Source organism: Nyctibius grandis, chromosome 1 (assembly GCF_013368605.1).
Source record: "Nyctibius grandis isolate bNycGra1 chromosome 1, bNycGra1.pri, whole genome shotgun sequence".
NCBI lineage: Eukaryota > Metazoa > Chordata > Aves > Nyctibiiformes > Nyctibiidae > Nyctibius > Nyctibius grandis.
This window is the reverse complement of record NC_090658.1, coordinates 87,788,838-87,813,927: the sequence shown is the minus strand read 5'-3', so window position 1 is coordinate 87,813,927 and position 25,090 is coordinate 87,788,838. Positions and strand designations below refer to the sequence as shown.

Here is a 25,090-nt window from a genome sequence, read left to right as displayed (position 1 = left end):
GCACTGAGAATTTCGTGGATATTATAGACACACTAATTTTGTCCTTTAGTCTGTCCCAACAGACTTTAAATGCGTGTGTTAATTATCCTAACTTAAAAATCTCACAAAATCAAATCCAGAGAGGAAAAAACTCCCACAAATATAGCTTGCATTTTGCAACTACTCTTTTGTCAGGATATTGCTGATTTTATGTCTAGGGTTTAATCTCTTGTATTTTTCAAACTCCTATATGGAATGTGTTACAAAAATGGTGAGCCTAGTCATACTTTGGGTTTCACAGGTCATTTGTTGGATTGGGTTTTTATTTCTTTGCTTTCGTGTTTTTTTTTCCCAGACTTCTATATTCCCTCCCCCCTTCTCCACCCCTCCCCTATCCTTTTTTTCAGGAAATTTAATTACAGAACTGCTTATTCCCAAGTAAATAGAAGGTTGCACTATGCAAACAATAAAGATCTCTTTTTTAAAAGTAATTGTTGGCTAGGTTTGACAACCCTTAAGGGAATAGGAGAGAAAATATAGCCTGCTGCCCAGAATTACTTGTTTTACTAGAAATTAGTTTGAGGCTGACTTTTGAGCAGTCTTGCAATCCCAAATCTACCATATGCAAGTCCATTCCAAGTTAGGGAAAAACATTGCCTATTTCTACATACCAGTTAATTCATTATCAGAAGTACAATCCTAACAGGTCCAGAACATGCAGAAATCCTGCTGTGCTAGTTGCTCAGCAAATCATAGTACCAACTGCCTGAATACCCCTGCAGCACCTGCTGCCAGTATTACTGTTAGGCAAGAATTTGTATCGTACTTTTCTTAAACTGGGCTTGTCAACCTGTCTGGGAATTGTTCTTTTCCACAAGCACCCCAAATGTCACTTGTTTAAAATAAAACAAACAAACAAACAAACCAACAAACAAAACCCACCAAAAAACCACAAATAAATATGAAGAGCATATCAGTTTCTAACTGCGTGCAGGGAAGTAATGCTTTAAGGATGTGTTAGGTCTTACATGTCACATATATATCTTTAAAAGGTGAAATGACCCTTTTTTGGCTGAGGTGGCCTTCACTCCTCACACACAGCCAGTGGACTGCTTCATGCCATTACTGGGCATTAAAATGCCAGCTGAACCCACCCCTGTGCAGGGTGTCGCGGCATCACTTGGTATTATGGCTGTAGTGACGTGATCACCGCTTCAGTAGTAAGCCGAAAGTCACAGAATTTAAATAATTCTCAAAATTGCTATATATGAATTATTTAGAAAGTTAAGGACAAATTATTTTTTTTATTTCAACTACTAACCAATAAATGTAAAAAAAATACCACCAACAAAACAAAAATACATCCCTTCATCCCCCACATTAAAGCAACAGTTTTTGTAACATCCAAAACAGTGGAAACTATTTACCGTATATTACTATTGATGGAGAAAAGCAAATGCAATTTAAAATAATTTTTTCAAACTCCCTCAGTGGATGCCAGATAACTCCAGCTTAAACAAATATAAAAACCTCATTTTAAATGGAAAATAATACAGACAAAGCTCAATTATTGAGATATTAAGGGCAACATTCATTTTGAGATACATTTACGCATCTTTGTCTCTTGGAGATTTTTACATGACAAGGCTTTAGATAAACATGGTTTTGCAAACAGCAACTATCATATCTGATCACATAACCTCTGGACTGAAGCAGTATGTCAGTAAATATTTCTGATTGTGTAAAATATTAAATAACTGTAATTTACTAGGCAGGTCTTCCTCAGAACAATCACAATTATTTTCAACAATTAATACCCACATACTAAAAGTATTTAGATGGTCTGTTACAAATCACTGAATAAAAAGAAATCACCTCTCTCTGTAATAAGGCCCAGTTTAAATACATTCTGGGACATACTAGTAGTGGAGGGGCCGCCTTTCTATGACACTCAGCTTGCGGGGGAAACTGTAGCAGCCAAGGACATGCAGGGTAGGAATCACTTCACCTAACTTTAACTATCTAGATGTTAGATGCCTAATTTAAGCTAATCATCTGGGTTCCCTCTACAGGTAATGGCGATAAGCATTCCCAGAGGGACATTCATCCTGCTTGTCTTAGGCATCTCTCTTTTAGATGTCTGTAGATGGGTAAAGTCAAGAAAGATCAGTCTCACTGACAGCCTGATAATCTGTCTTCTTTAGCAATGCACAACTTCCAAATTCAATGAAATTAAGCTAGAACTGAGCTAATTTGTTTCATCATTTAGCCTTTAATTCTCCCTCCGACCCAACTTTTTCTTCAGTTCCTCCCGTGAACATCAACTTTCTCGGGCACTTTATTTTTCTTACACTGGACTATGTTTTCCTGGAACATGGGGAACTGCAACCAATAGCAATAAGTTGCTGCTCTACCAGTTACAAATCCATTCACATGCATGTGCTCTTAATTGCAGTAATGTTCTGAACAGATAGATACAATAGGAATATTGATAGCAATTGTGCTTTCTGGGTCTATTCTACCACTTTCAAACGTGTAAAAATCTGTGGCAACATTAAGGCAGTCAAGGTATATAGATGAGTGCTAAAATATATTTACTATTCAAAGAAGATGGCTTATATCAAACAAGGAAAAATAATGAAGAAATACCATTAGGGTCCTCACTCTCACATGTGTGAGCCCAGGTCACCACACATGCTTCGAGGCCTCTGTGCTTCAGAATATTGAACAAGTCCTAAAGGTGAAGCCAGGCCTCAGCTCTCCTGCATTTAGGGTTTGTGGGTTCTCAGCAATACCAGCATTGCTGCATCACATCTTTAACCACCAAGCCCTTAGAAACAATAAGCCAAGATTTATAAGGAAGCAGGGGTCTGAACTTAGACTCCTAAATTCATAGCTAGGTGCCTAAAGCAGTAGCAAAATTAACAAGCACCCTGTGTAGTTGCCCACAGATGCTACCCCAGTAGTGAGGCACTTAGCATTTGTTATAACACAAAATGGATGTTTATTAAGAGTGTTCCAATGGCTACTCAAAGTGCCTTGGCTGAGTGCTTGCATGCACTAATTTCAATATTGGGCATGCAGTCTACTCTGCGTCTTACTTCTACAGCATTTCTAGAAAATTTATTTTCATAGTTAAAAAACCATCTTGAGCTGCATACATGAAAATAACTCCATTTCTACTGAATGACAATCTAATATGAAATAAGAATATTCACTGTTTTTTCTTACTCTGCCCAAATCCAGGCAATAAATTAGGCTTCTCAGCATGACTGTAAAGTGCTGTGAATTGTATAAACAATCATATATGGACACTGAAAAATAACCCTTATGCACATTGCATTATAGTTCCAAAAATATATTTACAGTCTATTACAAAGATTACAAATGGAAGTGTCTATGTAACGGGATTATGCTAGTTAAAAGCTTTTTACAGATTTTCTTCAACAAAGGCAGGGGGGACAAAAAAATTAGTATAACCAAACTGATTTTTCTAATGAAACAAATAAATAAAATGACAAATATAACACTGTACAGTGATCTAAAAAGAGGAAGAAAAAAGGAGGGGGAAAACGATGCATTTAAGTTTTTGATAGCTATCTTTGGTCCTAAATGTGGGAAAACACATTATGTAGCACTGAATATACATGTTTGTTTGTGATGCTCTGCAAGTAAAATAGAAAAATATAGTGCATTTTCAATGTATTCAGAGCTCACTACACATAAATGTGTGTACAAAACAAGACAGTATAAATAAAATTTACAAATTTTACAAAGGAACATTTACAGGGTTTTTTTTTTGTTTTTATTTTTTTTGTGTGGATGCCCACATTATCAAACAAGACCAATTTATGACTGATCCCTGGGATCTTTCTCTATCAAAATCAATAGAAGCAGCCCAATTCTCTTTGGAAGTACAGCATTTCGTTGCTGGGGTAGTTCACAATTTTCAGATTTTTTTTAAAGCATTTCTCTCTGGTTCATATACATTCCTGCAATATCTGTAAAGACACTGTTCATTATTGCTTATGGTAGTTAAATATTTTAATAAACCAAAATTCATATATAAGTGGTGTAAAAAGATATTCCATTGAGCAACTACTATTGCATCTGTATTCCTGATGAATGACTGTTGTGTCTGTGTGAGCACACACACGCATGTTTGTTCAGAGCAGCAAAAGCTTGTAAAAAACTTGAAAATTCTGAACTGCCCCTTGCCTCATGCTCTACAGTTCTCATATAAAATCTATGTCCTTATTCTGACAGCTGGACTGCATACGGCTTAAACTCATATAAAATATATGCCAGCCAGTTCTCTCAGATTTGCTAATGCAGAGTATTGAAAAAAATGTGATGTGCTCAGATTGAACGGTTTAGGTAGCACTGGAGAACTGCACCTGTGTTCTGAGACACTCCTACAATCACTTGCCCATTCAATGCAGTGTCTCAGCAGGTTTACAGTTGCAGATCTACATCTTAGAATATATCTCACTTTAACTATAGTCCATTAAAATCATCTTGCAAACAATTTGCTAAAAGTGCCTAGAACTACTTAGGGGTCATTATTGCTTTTCTTTTTTCTTCTCTTTTTTTTTTTTTGTCTTTTATTTTCTTTTAAAAGATAGTATATGTGTAACCTTAAAAAATTCTTTAAAAAATATCAGAGCTCTTGGCAACTTGCATTTTCCTGACTCCCTGCCAATTAGCTAGCCATGTCAATACGGTGCTGATTTAACAAAAGCAAATGGCACAAAAGGATACCAAAGTTCGGACAGATATACATTGCTTGGTCATGCTTCTTAAATTCTTAAATCTCTAGGAACTCAAATAATCTTTCAGAGGTACCCAGTGTAGTAATGTGTCATAGAATTAGCACTAAAAAGGTCCAAAGATATAAACATCATACTAAAAGAAAGTCTTTATGAAGAATAAACACAAATGATTAAAAAAAGATTCAGAAATCACAGATTTAAGGAAAATATTTTGTTGAATTCAACAATAATATCATGATTTTATCTGACAAATATATTCTTTTTTAAATTTTTATGTACATTTAAAAAGTCTATTAGATAAAAAGGAGGTTAGAGAGCTCAAGGTGTTTGTATGCTTATTCAGGTAGTACTTTGTTTATTGTCACTGCTGTTTTCCTTGCCACCACTGGTGGATCCTAATTCCCTTTTCATAAATTCTGGTGGCACTTAGGAGTTCAAGTCTGTAGGTGCTTCTTGTAGCTCTTCTATTCACTGCAGGAAGGACCCAGGAAATCAAGTGTCTTCTAGCAGCACTTCATATATACTGAAGGCCAGTGCTGTTCTCTCAGTCTGTCACCTCCCTCATAAGGGAGAAATGTCTATCACACTTGGATGCCAGTGCCGTGTAAATGTAGCATTTGTGCTCTCATAGTCTGAATGCTGCTCATGATTTTCTTTTGATGACCAACCAACGTGATCCCTAAACTCATCACATCCCTGGGGAAGATAAATGCGTACATTGTTAATTTTTCAACTTAGACTGCTGTTGTATGGTATTCAACTGTGAGTCAAAGCTATGTAGAGGTCTGGGCTACAAGTTTCTAACATTGAAGCTACACTGGAACCTCAACTCAGTACTGTGAAGTTCACATAGGCGCTGTTCAACTTCTCAGCAAGGAGTGCAATTACATGGCAAGTGTCATGTAATTACACTGCACGTGTTTCTTCATCTGAGAATGAGGCCAGCATGTTTTGCACTATGATAATCTTTTAATGTGGCTTTTAAGGACACCCGAAGAAAGAGACACCTCTCATGTAAAATACTTCGAGTGGATTTCAGGGCAAAGCTACGTATAAATACAAGATTTTGGGGATCACATTCTGCTTCCTAAAGAGATGCCTAGAGAAACCCTTTGCATACTGACCCATACCCATCATGCAAATGAAAGAAGAGCAGCTGTTTCAATTCCACTGCTACTAGTGCTACTGACCTAGTAGAAGCTTGTGGGCTCTGATGACAGTTCTCAAGCTATAGGCTGAGACCCCTAGTGATACCAGGCAGATAAGAGTAGGGTTGCGAATTTGAGAATATTGTTTAGAAACTTGTTTAGAAAAACACTGCTCTTTGTAAGAGGAATTACATGTGTTTGGCAACCACCAGGACACGAACGTTGTTTGCAGGGTGCCAAGAAGACATGTTTAAGATGGTAGTACCAATACAGGCCGTGCTTGCCTTCAGAAAATTGTTTTGCTTCTACGGACTTTTATCCTGATGCAATTCATTTCTTGCAGGATACAGACAGCCCCCAGCCAATTAGAAGAAAATTCCACACCTTCCTAGTACACATCTGGATAAAGGCACCAATTAAGTAGTGGAGGCGAAGTGGTTATTTTCCTATACAAACATACTTTGAAATGGGCCACATTCTCCCTCAAATTCTAGCCCCTTGATGTTATTTCAATTGGTCTCAAAAGCAGGGAAAAAAGTGATGCCACACATAGGTAGCAGGGTATTTGCCCATTCATGGGATGCTCTAGTACAACATCATCAGTCGCTAAACCATCTGGCTTAACCCCAAGTACCATGTTTGTACTTAGGGTAAAGTTTTGGAATTGAACATCGTGTATTATTTTACCTACAAATTCCCTAAATGCAAGTTAAACATGCCCAGTACTAACTTACTCAATAGTCATCCTGGCAACTGATTCAAGAGAGTTGTAGCCTGCTGCTGTGAAATTATCCTTATATCTTTCCATCTTAATAGCTTGTAACCATTCGCCTACGGAGCAGAAAGTGGTAAAATCGGGAGTGTTCTGGTCCAGAAGAGGGCTAATTGGTCTATGGAGAAGGAAAAAGGAAAGTAAGTTGTTTCCAAAGAGTGTAAAACATCAGGGAGTATTTAGCAAGGTGAGAGTCAAATAGGTTTGGGGTATTAAAAATGTCAAGAGTAGAAAGTAATAGGCCTTTATACACAGTTTAGATTATTCTATGAATAGCTCTTGACTACTCTGTAGCTCACAATATGTATTTCCTACGCTTATTCACGTAAAAGAGGAAAGGTCAGAGTGAGCAAAATCAGCCTAATGGACTGTTGTTACCAATAGAAAATCAACCTTGTTACCTAGCATGACAGCAGCTGCAACTAAAGCTGCTAAGTAAAATAAAGATGCTATTCTTTTAAGCATCTTAGAAAACATAGTAGTAGCTATTCCCGTTATTCAATCGGATGGGACAGAACAAAGACAAGGAAAGAGCAGAGACACAAAGTAAGTTGCTTAAGGTCACATAGCAAACCAGTCAGTAGAAGAACCAGGAGCAGAACACAGGCCAGTTGATTCCCTAGTTCAGTGATCTAGCTAGCAGATCAAAAGACTACAATGAATAAATAATTCACCTGAAATTATGAAGAAGCCATTAAAAGCTGCACCATGAAACACAATGAGATGCAATCATTGAAAGGAGTTAAAGCCAGAAAATGAAAGATAAAAATCTATAGTGTAGCAACGTCAAAGAACATTGGCCAAGCATGAGTATCATTAATTACTATTTCTACCGTAGCAGTTCCTAGTGCAAGGGATGCATCATATAAAACTACAGCAGATGATGATCCTTGCCCTCCAGACTTCATAATTTTAAGGAACAAGGAAAACAAAGACTGCTAGTGGTGAGAGTGTGGAAAGAGTGACAAGCAGGCAGCAGTCTACTGAAAAGTGTGTTAGTTCCATGATATATACTTTATTTATTTTGGTTATTTTTTAAGAAAGTTCTTTTTGGCTTTGTTCAGCATGGTAAAAAAAGAAGGGCAAATGAGGGAAGGGAAGAACAGGGAATAGGAGGAAGGAGGAACTGAGAGACACATGGAGTAAGTGTGAAGTGGAGCCAGCCACCAAGCAGAACATCCAGAACCCAGCCACACACACCATCATACAAACACACACTAAAGCTTTTCTTACCTGCTACAAGTTCCCAGTGGGGTTTTCAAGCTGTTTGGGTTTCTAATCATTTTGTCCAGAATACCAACTATCTGCTCAAACTTTGGCCTTTCACCGCGTTCCTTCTGCCAACAATCTAGCATCAGCTGGTGCAGTCCTGCTGGGCAATCCATGGGTGCTGGTAAACGATAGCCTTCTTCGATTGCTTTTATAACCTAGTAGTCAACATAGTTAATAATTTTTCATCAAGGGTTATTTAAAAAAATCCATAAACTAAAATTTGCCACCAGTGTTGCAAAAATATGAGTCTGTTGTTTTGACACTAGCCTTCATGTTTTCAAATAATTTCCCTGACTTTATCTCTGGGCTTATTAAGCATATTGTTTTAAATGTGCAGAACACAGCTATATTACCTAGTCAAGTGAGCACAGCAGGGAAGAACAATTAAATTCACCAAGGAAGCAACAGATAGATTGATAAATGGAGTATTTCAGAAAGCATTATTACTTGCCCCAAGGCTTTTATGAAAGAGTGTGTGGCAGAAGCAACTGACTTGTAAATGGATAGGGATCTGTGCATGCACATATAAAATACAAAACGCCTGAAGATAGTATAACAGGATCTAAGAAAAATGTTTAGCAGACAGAAATTGTTAGAGAAAAAAGTTGTACTCTATATCTAGCCATGTTACGTTAATGATAAAGTAGCAGGAATGTGCCACATGAGAGAGGAAGACCTGGCTGAATGGTAATTTAATATATCACCTAAACAGAAAGTTAGATTTAATAAGAGATGCTGCTACATGATGATATGATCGAAGGAGAGCATAGGTGTCTGAACCAAGAATTACACCCACCCATTGACTTCCTTAGCCAAGTCCATTTGGATTTAAGTAAAAAATAAAAATGAGTAAAGTAGAATCACAGGAAACTGCTGTAAACCTTGAGGGCAGGATAAGAAAGCACATCAGGAAGCAAGGCAGATACAGGCTTTTGAAAAAGGGCTAAAACATCGTTCATGGGGGATTTCAAGTATACTGACATTGACTGACATAGCAGTATTAGAATTGCTTAGGAAGGGTGCTTGTTCCTGAAGGGTAGCGCATAGGACTGTGTTCTCCCTTGGTTTGTACAGAAAACAGGATCAGAAACTGTTCCAGTCTTAGCCGATCTTTATGTATGATAAATAAAGCTGGTGAATATCCAGGGTTTAGTGAAAATAATAACCGCAGACAGAAAATATTCCATAGGTTGTGTGAGAAAATGCAAAAGCAGTGGACTGCAAAGTAGACAGAAAGGCAAAGAATACAAAAGTACCTTCAAAAAGCTAGCTGAAATCCATGATTGTATCAAAACCTTTTGCAGAAAAGAAGCTTTGTGAAAAGAGGAGGCGTAGCCCAGTGGTAGGGCACTGATTCAGGTTTGTGTCACAGAATGTCCGTCTGACCTCAGGGAAGTTGCTTCATCTCCCTGGGCCTCAGCTTTCTATCTGAACATTTAGAATGACAGTACTGTCCTACAACTCAAAAATGACTGAGAAATACTCAATTCCTGCAGTAACATCCACACCTTGAAGAATGAGTGTGGTGACCTTTTAGAGATAATGACGTTATCTGTCAGACAGGGTAGGGAAAGAAGATTTTTGCAGAAGAACAGGGAAATTGGAAGAACTGTAGGAAAAGAAAACATTAAAAGTAAAATGTAAGATCTTTCAGAGCAGTATTAAGAGGAAAAACAAAATAACAGCTTCTTATGCTTAGAAATAGCAGTGGAATAAAAGTGAAAAATAAGCTACAGTGTGTATAGGACAACTGGTGTGCTATGAAAAGTGATGCAGAAATTTCTGACCTTCTAAAAGTTAAAAGATATTTAAACCCTTTGTGCTTACTACATATGACTTACTACAAACAAAGCAGTTGCTTAAGAGGTCAGAACACAGAGACGATTAATGAGGAATGAAAAAGTAGGTAACAGCAACACAACCACCAAAATATCTAAGACCCCTGGAACTAGCAAACTGTCTAGATAAGACTACATCCAAGAGTGTAAGGGATAGTGAAAACACGGATGAAAAGATCACGAACAGGACTTTTACATGTTCACTACATTCTGCACAGAAACCTGAAGAGAGGCGGGAATCAAGATGATGATATTATTTTTAAAAGGCTTTGGGGATACTGCAGAATCAGCTTCTTTGATATGTATTCTGAGCAAGAAGGATGAAACTGGGAAATATAAAATAATGAGTTAGCTAGAGATGGATGGAATTGCTGGGAATATCCAAAACACTGAAAAAACATTTATACAAGACTTGGGCACTTTGAAGAGCACTATCAGAGTCTACTCTGCTAAGAAAGGTGGGGGTGGGGTTCCAAAAATCAGTATTCAGAGATAATGAAATAGATGCACGAAATTATTTTTTTTTTAAATAAGCAAAGCTACAAAGAGAACACAGCTGGAGTTCTTACTAATAGAATTGATTTATACTATTTACACTTCCCACCATTTGTTTTTCAAATTCTGCTTTTGCTGTAAAAAAGAGAAAAGGGGAATGCTGTTAAGAGTCAAGTATGCTTTTATCATAATCTAACTATTTTAGGATGTAAAGTAGATTAGAAGAGGGCCAGGTCTGTTCACTGTATATACTGGTTGCCAACAAAGAAATATTAACTATGGGTAACTGGACAATGCAATGTTATCACTCTACTTCTGGGTATGTAATAATAATACTACAAATTAATAACCATAATAATGGTAATAAATCCAGGAGTACAGCAAAGAAAAAATACATAAGCCTAAACTCTTGCCCTTTTCTGAAGAACTAATCTGCACTAGGGTCAGTAACTGAATGAGAGCAAGAACTAGCAAACACCAGCAGTCAAATAAGGGAATACGGTGAAGTGCAGCGGTTTGAGGGCTACTGTTACCAGCAAGGATTAAACTGAGGGGAGCCCATTGCTCAGAGAAGTAGGGGGGACTCTGTGTATCATCTGTGCTCAGCCTGCTCTGCGTCTGCGAGGAGCTTGTAGGATGAGTGTTCTTCTGGTGTACCCTAGATCCAGGTTGCTGCTAAAAGGAGGAATTTTGCTTAAAAAGAGATCACAACACAAATTTGTATCCTCCAGCAATCTAAAACAATGACTTAAAGGAAGAGGGGCAGATTTAAAGAAATGCTGTCTAAAGATTCAAAGTCAGGGAGACATTTTTTATATCTGGTCTGGTCTATGACTACACCCACATCCACTTTTAGGCAAAATAATACAGTTAAGATATATAAACTGCGTGAGTGTATATGCAAAATTAAAAGAGACACATTTAGCATTTTTTATTCCAGTTAAATACTCCCATTGGTAACTGTGAAGGAGAATAAATAACTAATCATAGAATGATTTTAAATCTTTGCATCATAGATTTATCTGTGGGATTGGTAGGATATGTATATGCTTTTGGAGGTATGTTTCAGGACACGCTTCAAGATCACAGCATACAATATCTGACATCATTTTAACCAAGCAATTGATGCAGCTTTTAAGTATGTGCTATTGAAAATTATCATGTAAGATGCTAAAAAGAGAAGAAATTGCAAGAAGTGGTAATCAGCTGTTTTATGAAAAAGGTTCAGTCATGCACTTGCAGTTTTCAATAGAGGCAATACTTCTCAAAATCCAACAAGAAGCATGAAGATATCAAAATTTCTCCCCTATTTAAAAGTTATTCCTTTTTGTTCCCTGAAAGATAGGTAAGGTTTGCCTTTAAGGCATCTTATACTCCTGTCAGACTTCTTTTATATATGAATCTAGTACAGAAGGAAGGTGTCAAAAGAAATGAAACTCTACTGGGTGTCTAGGGAATGTAAATATTTCTTTTCCTCTGCCCCAAGGACTTGTTTGCCCATATTTTGACAGTCCATGAAATCTTTGACACTGAGACCTGTCAAATATTAACAACTTTGCACTGTGCCAAACTGACTCATCAATTGCACTTTTATCTTTTTTTTTTCAGCTTTGATGTTGACCATTCAATCAAAAAATAAAATAATAATTAAAAAAAACCCACTCAAGCCCCTGACCTGAAGAACTTTAAATGAGACTCTTTCTGACATCTTTCTCACCTGCATGACTTTTTCCTATGTGCTTTCTATATTAATAAACAGTCTTGTCAAAAATCAAGATTAACACCCATCTGTTCTATTACTGCTGACCTGTTGCTCTGGGTCATATTTTGCGCAAACAAGGGTATTGTTAAATCAGCATAATTAACTTGAAAAAACCAAAGTAGGTCATTAGCCGCCACTCAGATTTTTAACAACTTTTTTCAACTGATTAATCATTGCTCTGAGGTCAGAAACCTCAGAATTATTTTTTATTGGAAAAAATCAATTCTATGCTTAAGTGTAATAAAGTAAAGAGCACATATTACTATCTTTGATGTTGCAATTTTATTTGATACTTGTGATGGAAACCTGCAATATCCACATGGCAGAAGAACAATTTAGAGATTTAGGTAAAAAGTGAAAGCTCTGTAACTTTTTCATTTTGTGAGAACTTTATAGTATTTTGATAATTCTTATTTCTAAACCAACATTTTATGCATGTATAGTGAAACACATATTTATGTGTTCACAATATGTAATTTTTGTTTTTCTAAGACACACATGCACTCACAAATAGTCAAAGTATAACCTACATCTTGATTTGACATGTCCCAGTAAGGCCGTTCTCCATAAGACATTACTTCCCACATGACTATTCCATAACTCCACACATCGCTGGCTGACGTAAATTTGCGGTACTGGATTGCCTCTGGAGCTGTCCATCTCACTGGAATTTTTCCACCCTAGAAAAGAAAAGAAAAGAAAAGAAAAGAAAAGAAAAGAAAAGAAAAGAAAAGAAAAGAAAAGAAAAGAAAAGAAAAGAAAAGAAAAGAAAAGAAAAGAAAAGAAGAAAGTGGGTTTTTTTCTCCACAAAATTTCCATATCATCTTCTGTAGAGTGTATTTATAATTATTTCCATCAACATCAAAAGTAGCAGTTATATAGTCTATTATAGTTGACCGATTGCAGAATTTTCAAAGAAGTCTAGGGAAGTTTAGGCTCTTAAAACACTTGGACCATAGAAACTTAGACACCTGTCTAAGCTAAGTTGGATGCATTTCTCTGGAAGTGCTTATCTCTCCATTGATTTTAAGTGGCTGCTTAGATGTCTGATTTACACTAGTCATTTAACTCCCAGCTGGCTGAAGCTAGGTGAGGGGAACCTCATCCTGTGCATATAAATCCCGTTGAATTATCATTCGGCTCCTCTGAAATCAGTCTGACATTTTTAAACCAAGATCCCACGTAGAGCCCAGGGGCAGAAGTGACAGTCATGAACGCTGGTGCGGTTTCCCAGATCCCTGTGCCTGTAGGAGCAGATTCCAGGGGTCCCTCCTTCCCGTAGCATGAGAAAATAGGTACAGAAAGGCCCCATGGGTGGGAAAGTGGAGCTGGCTCAACAAAAGAATAAAGAGCATAGTGTGCCTGATGAATGCTTATTTAAGAAAAGTGTCTCACCCGAAAGCAAGGGAAAATACAGGAATTGAGCTTTGTCACAGTCTAGCCTCAAGCTAGTCAACTTTTTTGTGAGATAAAATCTAGCCTGAAAAATAGTAACAGCCTACAAATATTTTAATTGACTCATAGTAAATGAGATGATTAAAATTTTTATGGGTAAAACTTCTGTATTTGTTCAAACAGAAAATCATCAGGAAGGGAATAACGAAGATACTGTGCAAAATTTTTAGAACTTTACCAAATAAAAAAGTATGTTCTTACAAAGATATGAATCCCTAATTAGAGCCAGATTTCTGCAGAGGCTCTTTTCCTTTTGGCTGGTTAACATTTCTCAAGCAATTAATGTATTTCTCTTATCTATACTCTCTAGAAGATATGTTGCTTCTTAATAACCACATCTCAAAGCTACTAAAACCCATTGATTTTTCTTACGGTAGTAGTGTAGACAGCCTCTGGATCATCTTCTATAACTCTGGAAAGGCCAAAGTCTGACACTTTACAAACAAGGTTGCTGTTGACAAGAATATTGCGTGCTGCAAGATCCCTGTGTACATATCCCATATCAGCCAAATATCTCATTCCAGCAGCAATTCCTCTCAACATTCCCACTAGCTGAATGACTGTAAATTGCCCATCATGTTTCTGGAGGGAAGAAAGGAGCAGCAATTCTTGTTAGTATAGCTGAGAAGAGAAATAAGAATTAGTTTTACAACTTCAGCTTTCTACTTATTTACTATTTCTGTGGCAACTCATCCTGGGGCAAAGAAACTCACTTCAAACACAAGTTTTATTTTCTTCAGAGATAAAGCAGTACATTCAGTTAAGAAATGTGTGAGTAGTTAATGTACTAGAAGTAACAAAACTTGCTAATCACTATAAAATCCTGGCTAAGTTCTGGCAAGTCTCCTCTAAGAGAGATTACCCGATGCACAGCTTTCTATAGTTTGCCTCTATGCTCTTCATCTCTCAGCATAATTATTTGTATCAAGAAAATAAGAACTATCTCCTTTTGGAACGCTAGCTACTGATAATTTTATTCACAGCTTGGAGTTTATCAAACAAACATAATCTTTCTGTCTCTATAGAGTGCTTATACATCATCTCACATTGTCTTGTACACCTGGTAAGGAGTCAGAACTGGCCAGTTCAGAACACACACTCAAAAAATGCTAAATTGTTGTGAACTTGCATTTCTTTTTCCTTTATTCTTCTCTTACACATGACCACAGTTCATTTAAGGATTCTTGTATGCTGGTTTCCACCATGCTGACACAATAAAATTCTGCTCCCAATAGGCAGAATATTCGGCTTCAGGTATCAGTGGTTTTAACGTCAGCTGGTGGCAATAATAAAACCCACCATGTTTATGCCACATTAAATCACTTAAATTCCTAGAATATTCCCATGTGATCCTGTCTGATCCTCTCATTTCTGATCTGGTTTTGCTGAAGTAACGTAGACAACTGTCAAGCTCCATTTCAGCCTGAAAATCATTTTAATCATATGAATATAATGCATATATACATATATATATGCACATATATAAAACCATATTTTTGAAAGTGAACATATATAATATAATATATACGTCACTTAAAATATATTTATATATGTTTTCATTTTGGTACTCACTCTAAGAAATGCATCTAAGGCCCCATTCTCCATGTATTCTATTACAATCATGACTGGTTTCCCTGAAAGAAAAGAAGACAGATTTTGTTTGAGAAACTGTAACACAAATGGAGTGGCTTTTTTTTTGATAAAACACATTATTCCTTTGAAGGACTGAATCATTGAGACAACGAACATTTCTGAGGCCTCCAGCACTGTTACTGAGCTCTAACAAGCTCTTAAATGTCTGCATGGAATGTGGTCATGATTCACAAAATTAAACCATGCAAATCAAAATGTCAGTGTGTTCTCCTAACTCCTGCTGTGTGAACTGGACTCTGGAATAATGACACTTCAAATAATATGAAAGGACATAAGAAACCTTATCTCTCTGCATGGTCTTTAAGGCTAAATGAAACTAGAAAAATAATATATTTCAAAGTACTTCATCTTTTAATCATGCGTGCATCTTAATTTTTTTCCTCAGGTTGTAGCATAAAGTAAGTATTGTTTTAGTTAGTCACGCATCAGGAGAAAATCCATTAGGAGTGTGCAGCCTGTTTATAATTTGGATCTTTGACCATGAATAAACTGAAGTAATTTCTGCCATTATGTTGTTATTTGACTGACAGATGGAGCCACTGCTTACCTCTGGTAACGACCCCTTCTAAGTGAACAACGTTGGGGTGGTCAAACTGTCCCATGATGCTTGCTTCACACAGGAAATCTCTCCTTTGTTTTTCAGTGTAGCCAACTTTCAGAGTTTTTATGGCTACTGCAACATCTCTCTTGCCAGGAAGCTTTAGACGCCCACTGCACACTTCACCAAACTCTCCTACAATGAAGTAGATCAATGCCGAATTACTCCAACTATAATATCAATATTCTTTTTAGGCTTCGATCTAACTAGTCACCTAAGTGCATGTTTAATTTTAACATGTTTAAATTTAACTGTTTAGGAACACAGAGAGAGGTACGTGCTTTAAATGAATTGCTGACTAAGTACCTCACAGAGTGAACACTTCATGTTAAGCCAATCTACAGAACTGTTATTTGAATGTTACATTTTTTCAAAAATAGGAAATAAAAAATGAAGTGGCTTTCATAAGAAAATACTATTACAGAAATAGTAATATCATTTCTAAGTGAAAATGTCATTCTGTTCTACATGGTTTCCTTGCTATCTTTAGATCCGATGAGTTTTTTTCTTTCAAAAGGCAGCTCTTTCATAGCTGCTTTTAATTTAACATCATCATGGTGTTAAATGAAGCACTACCTTATTACCTTCAAGCAGGATAATTTACTTTGTAGATTATGAAACTAAAGGTGTGACATAATAATTCTGTTACGTTAAACAAATACAAACAAATGCTGGAAGTTTGTAAAAGGCTTCTAAACTAACAGACAATTGGAATTTGAAGAAGCATGTGAAAAAAAATGGCCAAACAGCCAGCAAGAACACAAAAAAAAAGCCTAAGCAACCATAATTTGGGAGAGAAGTAATTGGACTCCATTGGACAAGAAAGAGCATAGAAGCATGTGAGATGTGGACCTGAATGGTGCTATTATTGAGATTGTGAAAGATTTAAGGAATGTCCCTTGCCTCACAGCCATGTCAGCAGAGAGAGAAAGAAAAATCCCCTATTCTGTAGCTAGGAAGAAAAATCTCTTGTGATATATAGTAGAAAAGGGTAGTAACATGTCTTATACTGAATAAAGGGGAACACCTCTTTTAAAAGAGAAAGATTAATCGCAAAAATATTTAATAATTTGGTACTTTGCAAATTTATCTGGAGTATGGGAGATATAGATCCAAGTCCCTCCTCCAAATCAAATCAAGTCAGAAATTTATCTCCCGCATACCTATGGAATGCCTTAACATTAAGCTATTGAGTACATACAAGTATGCATACACACCTATATCCAAGATGTTATAGAGTGAGTGCTGAAAAAAATGATTGAATTAGAAAAGACTAACACCGAGACTTTGATTGGAGAATTCCTTTGGGACATAGGATGAGGTCCTGAGAAACCTGGTGGGATCAGGACTTAAGTGCACATACACACTGGCAAGGCATCTGACTGGCAGTGGAGAGAGAGGTATGCCTGGAAATGGGGCTGAATGCCTGAAGAGGCAGATGTTGAAGTGTCCTAATGGAGGAGTTCTGTTTAGGACACCGTCACCATTCCAACACTACTGTTCTCCTGTCACTCCCAACAGCAGAGCTTAGGGAAGGAAAAAGGCCTCAGCTTCACCGTTCTTCAGCCAGAAGGGTAGAACTTTGGCCGAACCTTAATATTTCCTACCGACTTGTTCAGGCAAATCTCCACTCAGCATGGCTGGTTTTACAAATCTCATAGGAGGTGATTTCATACAGAATCGAATTCCTCTCCCTCTGTTCTATGCTAGCTGTATTAAGGTTAGCTCCAATCAACTCCATACACCTCTGTTAACACCATGCTGTACCTGAACTAATTGGCCAGACAGAGTACAACTGTTCCTGCCTGCACAGGTGAGGCATTAGCCTCAACCATCCTTGGGCACTGGTGTCATGGTCTGAATACCCATCCCATAGCTATGCCATCCCATAGCTATGAATAACACGAGGCACAGCTGTTAGACACGTAACAAGTAGGTGCTCATGCCCTTAGCTTTGTGCCTTAACCTCCCTCCTGCACTTCATTAGCAATATGGATGACTATTAATGAATTCACCACTCACCTCACTCACAGCTCCTAGCCACAAGAACTTACTAAAGGATAAAAATTTTCTCTAGCATTACCTTCCACAATGTTTTTTGTTCCATGCTGAAAACAAGACTTGAGTGCAAGTGTATGTATATGTGTGTATGTGATACTTCAGAGCCAGGTAATTAGGATACTTGGAAAAGGAGACACTAAGGCTTAACTCCTTTCTAGCTCTCTGGGATCTGATTTTGATCAATTTCCAAAAGCAGATCACACACTCAGGCAAACCAGAAACTTGAACTTGTATGTTATGCATTTCAGGACAGGATGCTAGCCAATGAACTACTTTTATTCCCAAGAAAATAGTACATTCAGCTGAAATGATATCCAAACAGGATCCAGAAAATATGTCAACAAGAGTGGGAATACTGCACAGCTGCACAGCCACTAGCTCAGCATATCAACAAGGAAGGGGCTGAAACAAAGGATGTGTGGTATGAACAAGGCCTTAATGTAGTGGACACTATATTCTGTATCTGACAGGTGGCCGCAGCGAGATGGTGATGAAAATGTTGGCAAGGAAAGCACATATCCCTCATGCAAATTGAGCACAGGCATACTTGCACCCTGTTTGTCTGAGAGAGACATGGCACTACTCAATAGTTGACGCAGCCAGCATTGTGGACGCATATTGAGACTGCTAAATGGCTTTTCTGGTGCTGTCACTAGTACAAATTCTACATTCTTCTTTGATGTATGTTTCAGCTGCTTCTTTGGGTCTTTAACATTCTGTTGTTCCTGGATTGCATTTCATTTCACTCCTGTGCTACCTACCTCAACAAGTTAAAGCCATAGCTAAACCCCATGCACAATATGCTTTCACCACAGCACTTCTAATTAACTTTCTTCGTAATGATTACTGACACGTTAGTTTTTTGCTATCAGTTCTACTCCTTAAAATCAAGAATAAATTCATCTGCAGTCAACAATATTAACATTCTGGAATTACTCTGTCATAACAGTGAAAATATGTTTTAAACTGTATACTCTTTGCAACTGAAGCATTTTCAGCATTTTGCTCAGAAGGCATCGGCAAAGTCCAACTGAATATATCTTTGTGCTCTGAGCTGGTGCTGGTTTTTAACTGAAAGCAAAAGATAAAGATCAGTAATTTTTCTATGCTAATCTTGAATTTAAATCTTGTATACTGTGTATTTATTAGAAGAGATGCTGCCATTCTAGCATTACAAAAATTAATAGTTCGCAAGGGCTGGATTCTTATGCTCTTACTCATCTGAAGGAACAATTCAAGGCTCAGCAGTGTTGCTAATTTCAACGGTACTACTCCTTGATTAAGACATGATTCAACATGAGTGAGGTTACTTTAAAGAGGCATTGTGAATTCTAAGTGTAAAGATTTTTTTTACAGGTAAACCAGCTTATTTTAGAGATATTTCTTCTTCTCTTTTTAAATAATACCACAGTATGTAATTTACAGTGCACACCAAAATACAGGGTGATTTTAAAAGTATTGTACTAATACTTTTATAAAACAACAGGAAAGCAAAAGAACATCTCCTCCAGGAATCCAAAGTATTTGATTTTTTTTTTTACCCATGGAAACTTAATTTCACTACATGGAGTAGTGCAATAAAAATGTCACATATCTTATTAATGCAAACAAATGAAACTGCCTTTTTAGAGCGTGAACACCATGGCTTACGTAGGTGGTAGACAGTTCAAGAGGAAGAAAAGCAATGTAGTGCCGGTGTAATTACAATCAGTCATGAGAAGTTAAACAATAACTTTTTGTATTCATAAAATATCAAAAAGAAAAATGGTAGAACAAAAAACAGCCTTAGGGAAGATTTTGTTATACAGAAACAAGAGCTTCGTAGGCTCTATTTAAGATTTTGTGCTGCAGCCAGTTTTCTTTTCTCACACGAACAAAAATTCAGAGGTCAAAAAGCCCTCTTGCAAAAGGAAAGCGAGCAGAATTTGTACTCGTGCCTAACGCCTTTACTCTGACAGTAAATAATAGGCAGCTAAACTGCCCCCCTCCCCCCATTACATTTTAACAGCACATACAGAATTAGAAACCCACAAGCTTTCAATGTCAAGCAAGACTCTTCATTTACTTATTTATTTGTTTTTTGTTGGTTTTTTTTTTCCTGTTTGTTTTACATTTTTGAAGTGAGTGCAGCTTCATTGCTCTTAACCACTCTGGCAAATCTAAAAAGTTCTTCTATACTTGAGGTATAATTATTTGCCTGTCATTATGATGTATGAGTTTCGATCCCGGCTAAATGGAACAGTTGAATCAGGAAGCCATGGCAGTCTTACCTGCACCAATCACACGCTCAATTTTAATACAAGAGGCATCTAGCTCCTTGGCGAATTGATGGACAGCTCTATTTGGGTCCTCGTAGGTTTCAGGGTCAATGTAGGTTTTGGTGCCTGGAAATTTAACTGTAATGATGTAAGAAAGCATGACTGTGATGAAGCAAAGGCACTTATTGTGCAGTCAGCCCAGGAATTTCATTATGCAGAGCGCTCCTTGGAAGAGTGAACCTGCTTCCACACTGCCTGAGTCAGAGCCTCTCTGAGAGGCAACTTTAGTTCTAGGCATCATCTGCAAGTATGCTGACACAAATACACAATTCCATCTCTAAAAATGACTAAAACATTGGCATCTGCATCTCCACCTTGAAGTGAAAGAAGTAATAAATATTAAATAGTGGTCAATGGAATAAAATGCAAGGGTTGAGTGGGAGAGAAAATAAAGCAGGGGAAGGAGTATAAGAGCAGTAGAGGAGGTGAAACTTTCTTTTCTGTGTAAGGACAACTTATCCTCTTTTCCCAGGCTGTGTAAACAGCATTTCTTTATGTTATCTCTGTCTTCTAGTGGCATTTCAAAGGCTCCTCCACCTACTTCAATTTGCTTAAACTACTGAATACAACATTATTTACAGACTGTGGCAATAGCCAAGCTAAACTATTCACAGTACTTGGAATTTATATCCTCAGGTATGTTTCTTGCACTAGAATATGAACATGAGAAACACTTGTAGTCAACTTGTAAAGGCATAGGAAGGAAAAGTGGGCTCTGTGGCATAATTATTCCTTCTTTCAAGCACTTAAGTGAACAATATGCAGCAATTTGGTTTTCGCTCCCTCTTTCTCCAGTACAGCACTTAGTGCAACTCAGGCAGCGTTGTGCTCTGGCCAACATGTAGTTTTTTCCCTTAGTTTGCTGCTGATTCAGGAAAATTATCTTTTGCTCTTCTGGTGAAAGCAGAAACTTCTGGTGAAAGTAGAGCAACTCTGGAATTCTGTTAATCAAGCATTTTTTATTAAATAAATTCAGCTCACAAGGTTTACAGTCCTGAGCTTTAATTAAATCAGTCAATTAAAACTCAATATGAAAATGCAAGAATGTTCCTCTGCTAATTGATATACTGATATACAAGAATAGGATGGAAAGTCATACAAAACATAAATAATTTATGGTTGCTTTGTAATCTTTTAATTGAACATAAAATATTTTAAATTTGGAAATATATTGAAAAATAGCTTAGTAATCATCTGTATTTATGTTTCAGATGGTATTACTGACCAAAGAAAACCCAAACCCTCATAAGAAGGAAAAAGCTAGAGAAATTGTTTGACTAATCTAATGAATTTACATCCAGAGAAATTATTTGAAATGTTGCCCAGGTGTTATTACCTGCTATATTATGTATTTAAATAGATGTTCTTCCAGATGCTCTGATAATGCTACAAATTTTTAGAATGATAAATATTTACTACTTAAAACCAAAAATGACTAGAGAAAATGAGAAGAAAGCAATAGGTTAACCTCCTGTAACAGTGCTTTCAGGCAGGGAGATGGAGAAGGAGCCATCTTCTTGTGTTTGTGATAAGGGGCCTGTATTGGAGGTAACCTTGCGAATCTCAAGTGGGCTTCCGATGGTTCTTTATTCAAGCTGTCATAAAACATTTTGACAGGCCAAGGCTATCCTGGCATACCAATGTGAAATAACGCTGGCCTGGATTTGAAGACATTGTTAGAAGAAAATGGTAGGAGGAAACCAAATATAAACCTGAATTGCTTGACTAAACTCCTCCATTGTACTTGTATCTTCAAGTGTAGCACTTGAGGTCACAGAGAGTCAAGGGGGACTGAAATGAAATATATGATGTTCTATTAAATAAAGTGCTTTAAAACCTGCTTTAAAAAAATGGTTACTTGTAAGTTTTTGTGTTAAGTAAGTGTTTGCTGTAAGTTACATTTTTGAAAATCCAGTCTGGTACCTCATCACAGAAGAAGGTTGTCTAGGTGTTATGGAGCAAAAGGACACCAAACTGGTGTTCACAGCTCTGCGACCAAGCTGGTGACCACAGCACTGGGTTCCATCTCATTCTGTACATGGTTATCAAGTAAAATTAAACACTACACCTTCAATCTACAGAAAATGAAAAATGAGCCTGGCAAAAAGTGACTTATATTTGGTGCTATGATTTTATAAAGACTGTGTATGCTAACTGTTCTGACTGATTTGCTTGATTGATAACCAGATTTCTTAAAAGTAAAATGAGGGAAATGAACACTTATAAAGTTTCACCATTTCTGGATCAACTATTAACCATTAAGTAGCAGCTTTCATATTAATTTGTTTACACTTTCACTGAAACAAAGAATGCCACCAACAATGGAGACGAGGAAAGGAATTCTTTAGCTAGCATATTCCTTTTGTTTACAAACTGACATACAAGAATACATAGCTGATCTTTTCCTTCAAGGACATAATGGAGATTTTAAAAGTGAAAGCAGTAGCTCTTCTGAAGACGTGAAAAGCTTATAATGCATCTATGAGAGGTAAATTTCAAATCCATCACTCCCAGAATAGTAACATTTAAGTAACATCAGATCTTTGATGAATTCTTTAAAATCTGCTGCACCGCAAAGGGCATGATAAATAATTCTTATCCCATTATTATCTTCCACCTTTCTCATGCAGATTATGAATTGATGACTAAAGCTGCAATGATGTCACTACTTAGCTTAATACTCACTGCATTTGAATGAAATGATTTAGGTAGCAACCCACCCAAACTCAGGGAGCATGAACAAATTCCAGCTGATCTGATTTTTTCAGGGCCAAAAGGTGAAACAGAAACCTTGATCTGATTTTGAGTGGAGCTTTTGCTAGAACTACTCGTTTAAAGAGGCGTGCATTGAGAAGATGCTACAAATTTGTGACTAGTGGCTATTTCATTCTCCATGTGACATTCTCATTATTTTAACATATGTAAAATAAGATAAATCATAGTGCTTTCATCAAAAAAAATCTGATGGATTTAAGCTACAGCTGTAACTACTGGTAGAAACGAGGGCTACATACACCATAGCATGACTAAATGGCAAGTCCTACTGATATGAGACTTATCAGGTATGGGAGAAGACTGGAAACCCAGGCATTGTTCTGGGTCAGAACATATATATTCAGTTTAATTCTATGACGTCATTTTGCAATTTTGGATGCTCAAAATCATTTTACAACTTAGTTTTACCATACTTTCTGAGTTAATGACTGATTCTAAACGAAATCAAAATATTTTTAATTTCTCATGTCAAAATGATATTACAACTGAAATGAGAAAGGGCTAAAATAAGGAAGTTTTTTAAACAATATTTTGATAAAACTGAAAGTATCCTTGCATAAGCCTTCCTCTCCCCTTAAATTTTCAGTTGTCATTAACCCAAGAAAGATGCATTTTATTTAATTTTCCCAGGGTTCTAGCATAAATTCAGATTGTAGCTGTGATTTTAATGAGAGGCTTTAGGGCTATTCTTCGCTAGGCAAGTGATTCTAGAACACAGAACAGTGATTAAGTAGCTGATCTTTCTTTTCATGTTAAATATTCTATTTTTAAGGACATTATGTTTTGTAAATATTGATGTTACAGTATTCACAGTAGCAGAAAACAGTTTATGAGCAGAACAGTTTCATTGTTAGGGTGATGCACTGACCCACATTTTCTTAATCTGAAGTTTGCCTGAGGTAAAGATCATATAGTCACTTAGCCAAAGGTCTCACAAATACAGCACCTCAGAGGGATCATTAGGAGGGTGTGAAACATGTATTCAAAGCAACCAAAAGAAAAAAAAAAGCAGAATGAAAACAACAGTATATCATACACATGTATAGAAATAAAACTGTCTGTGTGAGCAATGTTAACTTTAATCTGCATTCTTTTTGTGTAGGCCAAAAACTTCCCACTTACTATTTACACAGCGTTTTTGAATTTCTTACAGTTTTGTCTTTCATGAAGTGTTGTTTTAGTATTGTCTACACTATTGCAGTTGGGAATTTTTGAAAGGGGAATAAAAAAGCAAAACACTTACAATGAAAGTAAAGTTCTTCATCCCCTTCTTGATCAGCTTTGCTATAGCCACAATGCCTGTAAAGAGGGACGCCAGTTTTACTGGTAAATAATGACTTACTTCCTCACATTTAAAGTCCTGGCAACATCAGCTTTGCAGGCTGGGATTTTCAGGCACTGAGCACCTAACTCCTGTAGGCCCTTTGGAAGTTTCAGCTATAATTCTCTTGTCAGCAGAGTTTTAAATAAATCATCAACAGTTCCAATCAAAAGGCTTTTGTATCAAATACCAGTTGAGACAGGTCCTAAAGAGAAAATTCTAGTTCTGTTGAAAAGCTTCTATGGATAAAACAAAGGATTAAAGAACTTGAAAGTAGAACACTGTTTTACATGATGGTATTCTTAGACTTACTGCTGTGCCTCTTTTTCTTGAATGTAGTCATTTATAGGCTGATCAGATAAAGTGTCAGAATTCTCCACGTGAGAAAACTGAACAGAAAGAGGGACTTTGAGGAGTACAGGTAAAGAACCTGCTAGGGGTTCCTTTTAGAGCACATTTACATAGGACAAAAAGAACATCTTGATCTAAGTGTGTCTTGACAAAGTAAGAGGACGAACTGTATAATTGATAACAGATTTTAAATGAAAATTGTCCTTACTAAAAATGACTTCCATTTCAGTTTTGCAAATTACCATCCCAGATTAGACTATGTCTCAAGAATTCACAAGAGTGGGGTCAGATGTGCTTATGCCTATGCAAGGTGCAATACCTTCGCCCAATGATGAATCCAAACACCATGAAGACCAGAATGATGGTTCCTGCCACAGCAACCACAGCTATGATAATAACAGGATTCTGTTCACTGGAAACAGCCGTGGCTACAAACAGAGCACAGAGCAGAGATTAGTTTAAAATTATTCCCTACAAAGGAACTGCAAAAAATTAAGTCAACCTTCATGAATTGCAGACT

General features: G+C 36.9%; 1 protein-coding gene across 6 annotated transcripts in view; it reads right to left on the bottom strand.

The window, feature by feature from the left end:
• Nucleotides 1–25,090, bottom strand: part of EPHA7 (EPH receptor A7) — a 187,580-nt gene that overhangs the window by 8,152 nt on the left and 154,338 nt on the right. The window contains exons 8-17 of one of the 6 annotated variants that reach the window (XM_068407398.1): nt 24,890–24,998; nt 24,142–24,197; nt 20,076–20,201; nt 15,694–15,879; nt 15,066–15,127; nt 13,866–14,075; nt 12,569–12,718; nt 7,905–8,098; nt 6,634–6,789; nt 5,333–5,447 (exon numbers count right to left, since the gene is read on the bottom strand). In XM_068407398.1, coding sequence (XP_068263499.1) covers nt 5,333–5,447; nt 6,634–6,789; nt 7,905–8,098; nt 12,569–12,718; nt 13,866–14,075; nt 15,066–15,127; nt 15,694–15,879; nt 20,076–20,201; nt 24,142–24,197; nt 24,890–24,998 — 1,364 coding nt within the window. Of the gene's footprint in view, nt 1–5,332; nt 5,448–6,633; nt 6,790–7,904; nt 8,099–12,568; nt 12,719–13,865; nt 14,076–15,065; nt 15,128–15,693; nt 15,880–20,075; nt 20,202–24,141; nt 24,198–24,889; nt 25,009–25,090 lie in introns of those variants that run through there. The other 5 variants (XM_068407363.1, XM_068407371.1, XM_068407380.1 and 2 more) reach the window with 5 other exon arrangements.